The 7,107-nt window shown below is 54.1% G+C and overlaps 2 protein-coding genes across 4 annotated transcripts in view; one reads left to right on the forward strand and one right to left on the reverse strand.

Moving 5' to 3' along the window:
- Window positions 1-118: 118 nt before the first annotated feature.
- Window positions 119-6,850, reverse strand: TMEM80 (transmembrane protein 80). Its single transcript, XM_012813329.2, is given in 7 exon segments — window positions 119-847; window positions 2,428-2,520; window positions 2,603-2,696; window positions 3,760-3,779; window positions 6,293-6,365; window positions 6,367-6,430; window positions 6,432-6,850. Coding segments are annotated over 7 exon segments (636 nt in total). The 5' UTR covers window positions 6,518-6,850; the 3' UTR covers window positions 119-641.
- A 93-nt stretch (window positions 6,851-6,943) lies between these two features.
- DEAF1 (DEAF1, transcription factor) overlaps window positions 6,944-7,107 on the forward strand; it is a 52,764-nt gene continuing 52,600 nt past the window's right edge. For 2 of the 3 annotated variants that reach the window (XM_023508572.1, XM_023508571.1), the window contains exon 1: window positions 6,960-7,107. This exon is cut by the window's right edge and continues 249 nt beyond it. In XM_023508572.1, the coding sequence (XP_023364340.1) occupies window positions 7,047-7,107 (61 nt within the window). In that variant the 5' untranslated portion in view covers window positions 6,960-7,046. The other variant, XM_023508573.1, reaches the window with a different exon arrangement.

Consider the following 7,107-nt stretch of genomic DNA (forward strand, 5'->3'; position numbering starts at 1 on the left):
GGGCTGGGGATTCGAACCCGCCACCTTAGGTGTACGTGGCTGGCGCCTTAGCCAGTTGAGCTATAGGCGCTGAGCCTCAGGCTGGTTTTGAACCTGTGAGCTCACGCAATCTGCCTGCCTTGGCCTCTCAGAGTACTAGGATTACGGGGGTGAGCCACTGCACCTGGCCCACTTATTTTCTTTTGGAAACTAGGCGGCCAGGTTCCACCCAGGCCAGAGCTGCAGCCCCTCTGGGGAAATCCCACATGGGGCCTGGCCTTAGAGCAAACTATCTTCTCAGAGTAGCAAAGAGAAGGCCCTGGAAGCCCTTTCTGAAGGTCTCTATACTCCCTCTTGGCCTTGGGGCCAGTGATGTCCCAGCTGCTGAAAGCAGACCCCTGTCTGGCAGGTATCCTGGGTTCGCCTTGGCAGCTGTCCAAGACAACCCCTGAGCCCTCTCTGCTTCTACTCCTGACATGTGGGCCCCTAGCAGCTTGTTCTGCTCTGATTCCTGCCCCCTACCCCTGACAAAATCCATACGTGAACTTACCAAAATGACCTATCAGTAGGGAAAATACCCTGCTCATTCAGCAAGGGGGGAGGGGCACAGAGAGGCGATGACAGCTGGAGGTCTCCTGCAGGGTTGTCCCTGGAGCCTGAGTCTATCTGACAAAGGCAGCAATGGCGATCACCTGCAGCATGGCCTCCAAGCTGTGGAGCACCAGGAGCACAGCGCTGAGAGCCAAGTCTACCCATAGCACCAGGGTCTGCCAGAGCAGGAAGTAGGCAGAGAGGAGGGCAGTGCTCATAGTGAGAGCCAGGCTGGCGGCCAGCGGACCCTCGGCCTCTGTCAGGTTTCCCTTGGTACCTGCAGAGGAAAGTGATGAGTGAGACGGGGCTGCAGGACACTCCTGGAGACCCACTCCCCACAGCTGCCAGTGAGGGCTGCTGCTCAGGACCCATCTGAGCTCACTGGCCCACACTGTGCCAGGGCCTGAGGATTCCAGGGAAACAACTTAGAAGTGGCAGAAAGCAAAAAGCACAGCAGGGTGCATGTCCCTCCCATGGGAGGCAACCACTTCAGCTGCATGCCCCTGCGGGCCTCAGTCTCTGGCATGCTATGGAGGCTGGGGAGAGTTTGGGTTCTTTTTTTTTTTTTGCAGTTTTTGGCCAGGGTTGGGTTTGAACCCGCCACCTCTGGCATATGGGGCCCGGCGCCCTACTCCTTGAGCCACAGGTGCAGCCCAAGAGTTTGGGTTCTAAAGATCCAGGTGCATCTGCCCCCTTTGCTTAATTCCAAGTGGAACGGAAGGAATTTTATTCAAAGCTACTAAACATATTTTACTCTGGGCTAAAGCCAATTCTGGAAAATTTCATTAATTCTTATAAAAAATAAAACTGCATATTTAACGAATGGGTCAGTCACCAGCTGACCCCAGGTGCCTTAGAGCCTGGGGACCCCTAGAGACTGGCCAACTGCCATGCTTCTAATCTCTCAGCAATGCCACCTCTGGGGCTATGAAGTTCTACCACCTGGCTGACACCTCCGTTGGAGCACCCTTCACAAGATAGACAGCTGAGCAAAGCTATATACACCCACTTAGTGAAGCCTATGTCTGGTGACAAGAGAAAGGCAGGGCCCAGCTTCCCTATGTGCCTCAGTTTCCTTGCTGCACACCGGGTGTCATGGGTGCGTGTGCACTGAGGGCCTTAGACCACAGCCCTGCAGATGTAAAGTGCCTCAGGAGTGCCAGCTGTCTGGCCATAACACACAGATGTGCTGTGTATTGTGACCGGGGTCCAGATGGGCAGAGGCCAGGACTAAAAGCCTCAGATCATGCTGGTCATAGTGGTGAGCTCTGGGAAGGAAGAATTTCCCAGGCTTACCTCTGTATCCATGTCTTGTATGAGCTGACCCTAGTACAAGCAGTGTGTTTAAGGACAGGGGAGATGGGACACTAGAAGTGGTTGCAGGTTTGGGGCCCCCAGAGCAGGACTGGGGACACTGAGCAGCTCCCTAACCCTTCAGGCTCCCCTGCCCTGGTGGGGACCTGACAGAAACCTTTATCTTTCTCCTCAGATGGCTGAGGCCAACAGGAAAGAAAGGGGGTGCAAATGAGCATTCTGGGGCTCCGGTCCTGCTGGTCAGCCTGGGTTCTGGCACCCTGCAGTGCTGCTACCCAGGGCTCCCACAGGACATAGGTCCAGATGCAAAGTGTTTCTCCCTGCAATTTCACCAGTGTTATCTGCCTCTTAGACAAGCTTCCAAATAAAGGATTAATACTTAATGGCACTGTAAAGCGAGCCTACAAGGTAATTGGTTAAGCAGTTTGGATAAAAAATGTCTCCAAGGGTCATATTGTAAAATGACTAATGTTAAAGGTTCAGAATGTTTTAGATAGTAACTATGTTATCACAAGTACTTTATGGTTTTCATGGTCAACTCACCCAAGTATAACCGAATTCCTTCCAAAATCCCCATCACAAACAGCAGGGTCAGGTCGAGAGCCAGGTAGGCAGAAGGGTAGCTGAATACCTGGCCTGCTGGGCAAGAAACACACAGGAACATGGTTACCGGCACAGTCACAACAACCTCTCCCATTGCCTTTATTTCATGACTTACTTTTATATACAATCATCAGGAGTGTAGCCAGGAAGTAAAGGGCGTAGTACATTCCACTGAGATAAAACAGCATTTGAAGAGGAACCGAAGAGAGCTGGTCACCGGTTAAGGGTTTTCAAGCCCAAGAGACTCAGGAGTACCTCCCACATGGATGAGGAGAGGGGCAGGCTGGTTCTGCCATCTGTTCTGTGGCTACAAACCCTAAGGATTATCTTAGGCTCTGGCAGATGGGCACCCATGGTGGTCATGGAGACCCAGCCAGTGGCTCCCTGCCTGTCTGAAGCTTCCGTTCTGTGCTTGCTCCCAGTGTGGGCCCACTATCAGCCAGGTCAACAGTGGATCTGAGCACTGCAACCCCAGTCCCCATGGACTACAGGCAGGGCTGGCCAGAGGACAGTTGACCCCCTTATAAGGTAGAGAAAGAAAAGGACTTCTTTTGTATTCTTCAGAGGAAACCTAATTTTCTGCCAAGCACACAAACATTCACCAGCAACTTTCTAGCCTTGGTACCCTGCATACTCTTCTGTGCTATAACCAGTCTGTAGTCATTCAAAGTGAAGGGCTGTCATCTTCCTGCCACTGGCTTGGGTAGAGGCAGGTGACAGTTCCCCTGGGGGTGCTGGGCAGTTTGCCCAGCTCAGCTGATCTGGCAGTCTCCTGGAAGGGGCCTGAGCAGGTGGTGATAGAGACAGCATCCCCCATTCAGAGGAAGTTAATTAACTCTAAATCTCTCAGGGAACACCTCAACTTCTTTTTTTTTTTTTTTGAGACAGAGCCTCAAGCTATCCCCCTGGGTAGAGTGCCATGGCATCACAGCTCATAGCAACCTCCAACTCCTGGGCTCAAGCGAGTCTCCTGCCTCAGCCTCCCAAGTAGCTGGGACCACAGGTGCCCGTCACAACGCCCAGCCATTTTTTAGTTGCAGCCATCATTGTTGTTTGGTGGGCCCGGGCTGGGGATTCGAACCCGCCACCTTAGGTGTATGTGGCTGGCGCCTTAGCCGCTTGAGCCACAGGCGCCGAGCCACCTCAACTTCTTAAAAGCAAAATCAGGCAGCTTACGGAAATGGTGGGTGGGAGGGTGGAAAGCTCACTGCTTTGGCCAGCAGTGCAGCTCTTTGGGTGCTGTGTTGGAGAGGGGATGCAGCAGCAGGATACCACTGTGGCGGAGCCTCTCCCTGGAAGAAAAAGAGTAGTCAGGAAGGCCCAAATCCCAACAGGATACGTTCCTGGGCCTGGCCCAACACTGGTGGGGGACCATCAGCTTCATTATCCTTTGATCTCATCTTTATAGAAAGGGAGTGTTTACTGTGGGCCTATGTCTATCCCTTTAAGGAGGATGTGCCACTCACTGACTCTCAGAATGTACACTTGCAGGCAGAGATGCCGTGACAAGAAATCTCAACCTTGCCAAGGCCAGACCAACAGGCCAGGTGAGACCCACACCTCTCTCCGGACTACCCCAAATCTGCACAAATAGTAGCTTTCCTCACCCTTTGTGGTTTCTGCATATTTGCGACACATACATAATTAAATGAAAACTTTTTCTGGTTCGGGTTATATCATAATTGATAATAGACAAAATTCCTTTGATTTTTCTCATTGTCCCAAATAGTCATGAGAAAATAAGAATTTTCTTTCTTTCTTTCTTTTTTTTTTTTTCTGAAACAGAGTCTCACCCTTTTGCTTTGGGTGGAGTGCCAAGACGTCATTATAGCTCACAGCAACCTCAAACTATTAGGCTCAAGTGAACCTCTTGAATCAGCTTCCTGACTAGCTGGGACTACAGGTGCCCGCCACAACACCCAGCTAATTTTAGAAATGGGTTAACGCTCAGGCTGTTATTGAACTCCTGAGCTCAAGCAATCATCCCACCTTGGCCTCCCAGATGCTGGGATTTACAGTCATGAGCCACAGTGCCCGGCTTTCAAAAATAAGAATTTTCTAACCCAGCAATCCAATCTTCTGTTGTGTTATCTCTGGATAACAACCTCCTCCCACCCCCACTACAAGTTATCAGTTTTCCCCAATCCTGGAGTGTGCGAAACCTCCTTCTTCGTATCTCCCACTGACTGCTCCTTGGATGGAATGTGGTGGGTCAAATCACCTGTCTGAAAAGAGCTTCATGATAGCTCTGTACCTATGATATACACACATCTCTATGTGCATAAATACACCAATATAAATTTAGATTTTGTCAAAAACCCCTCACAAAAGGAATATATTGCCAGGTAGTGAGAAGGACAGTGGCCTGAACAAGCCTCTCTTTTCCTTTCTCTCTTCAGTTCCAGGGAAGGCAAGAAAGAAACTCTCAGGCTTGGTGAGTTTTTGTGGGTGATCCCATGACTTCTCTCGCTGATCTGGGGCCTTCTGTGCCAGAGTTTGTGGAACCTCACAGAGACAACAGTTTTAAAGTGGTAAACAGGGCATCATCAACAGAGACTCAGAGCTGGGCATCTAGAAGAGGTGGCACATGCTGGCAGCAGGAAGTCCAGAGAGGGGTGAACCAACTCTCATCATGTTACCAGGTGGGGCACTCTTTAAACCTGATCTGTTCTTTTCCAGGCCCCAGGTAAAGGAGGCTACTACCTAGATACCAGTCATAAGGTGGTCAATATCATGTTAATTGGGGTTTCCTCTCTTCTGACCCTTCCCCTAAAGGTAGCTTCCTACACATTTCAAATGTATCTCCCACATAACAACTGTCATAAACAAAAATTGTGGGGCTTAGAGGTAAAAAACTGTTTGAAACCCTTATGTTATACAGCATTTAAATAAATAACACGAAGGACAATGCCCGTAGCTGCTCTAACAGCTTCGGACCTGCAGGAGCTCATTCTGAGCGGCACAGCCTAGGCTTCCTGTATGAGTCACTGGAATCGCAAGGTGTCAGGCAGGAGCGAAACGTGGCCGTGAAACAGAACTCATGTTCTCCCCAGTGTGAAAGACAAGGTGCACGAAGGATCCTTTTTCTGGAATAAACTTAATTTTCGGCTCAGCGCCTGTGGCTCAAGCGGCTAAGGCGCCAGCCACATACACCTAAGGTGGAGGGTTCGAACCCCCAGCCCGGGCCAGCCAAACAATGATGGCTGCAACCAAAAAATGGCCAGGCGTTGTGGCGGGCGCCTGTAGTCCCAGCTACTTGGGAGGCTGAGGCAGGAGACTCGCTTGAGCCCAGGAGTTGGAGGTTGCTGTGAGCTGTGATGTCACAGCACTGTACCCAGGGGGATAGATTGAGGCTCCTGTCTCAAAAAAACAAAACAAAACAAAACAAACTTAATTTTCACGAAATGCAAACACATAGAGTTCTGGACACGTGGAAGCCACACGTCGAAAACTCTGAAGGGACAGGGGCCGGAGCTGCCCCGCAGGAGGCGACTGGCGGGTGGAAGCGGGTGGGGGTCCGCGCTCCGCTTCTTGGCCCGCTGTGTGTGAACACGACGCACGCCACCTGCTCCAGGCGGTGGCCGGCTATCTCAGGGGGGCTATTCGCGGCCAGAGCCCCGCAGGACGGCTGGCCCGCCCCACGCCCCGCTACCTGGCGGGCCAATGCGGACCCGCCCGGGGCTCCCCGAGGGCGACGGCCGCACAGATCTGGAAGAGAGCTGAGCTCTAAACAAGATCATCAGCGAGGAGACTCCGCGCCGACTAGGCCCGGCCCCTCCAAGCCCGCGGGCGCTGCACAGCTCACCTCGCCTCGCGGCCGCCATCTTCCCAGCCCCGCCCGCCGGTCCGCCGCGATCCCGGCAGCCTCTCTGCCCGCGCCGCTCGCGCCCCTTCGGCCATTTACGCCTCTTCTGCCGAAGGGACCCGACCGCGCAGCGTTTCGAGCCGCGGCCGAGGAGCGATTTCGCCGTCCGGCGGCGCTCGGGCACTTTCGGACAGGAGGAGGCGGAGAACCAAGGCTCGGGCACATTCGGCTCAGCTCGGCTCGGCCTCGGGCTGACTCGGCTCTTGCTGGTGGTAGGGGCAGATGAAACCTGCGGCGCAAGGCCCTCTCTGAAGAGCTGTACTGAGTTGGGGGTCGGCGAGAGTCTGTCCAGAGCCGGCCAGCTCAGTGGGGCAGGGACGACATCTGGCTCATTCTCCTAGGCAGTGAAGCGGGCCGGGGTCGGTCAGCTCGGAAGCCCTCGTCCGGTTCCGGACCCATTCGGACTGACTCGGTTCTTCACTTCGGGTAGCTTCGACCTTCCGGGCTTCGGGACTCTGGGCCTCGATTCGGCTCGGTGTCTTCGTGCAGGTTCGGCCCTGCTCGGGCAGTCTCGGCTAGGCTCGGCTCCGCTCGGCGGGTGGCCTCGGCTGGGCTCCGCTCGGCGCCTGGGTGCCGCTTCGGCCTCTGCTCGGGCGGCGGCTTCGGGCTGCCTCGGCCAGGCTCGGGCGGCCTCTTCGGGCCCCGCTTCGGGCGGCCCCGGACCGCGCCTTCGGGCGGGCTCGGCGGAGTCCGGATGGAGGACTCGGACTCGGCGGCAAAGCAGCTGGGCCTGGCAGAGGCGGCGGCAGTGGCGG

The sequence above is a fragment of the Otolemur garnettii genome, unplaced genomic scaffold (assembly GCF_000181295.1).
Source record: "Otolemur garnettii isolate 467f Iridium unplaced genomic scaffold, OtoGar3 scaffold00260, whole genome shotgun sequence".
NCBI lineage: Eukaryota > Metazoa > Chordata > Mammalia > Primates > Galagidae > Otolemur > Otolemur garnettii.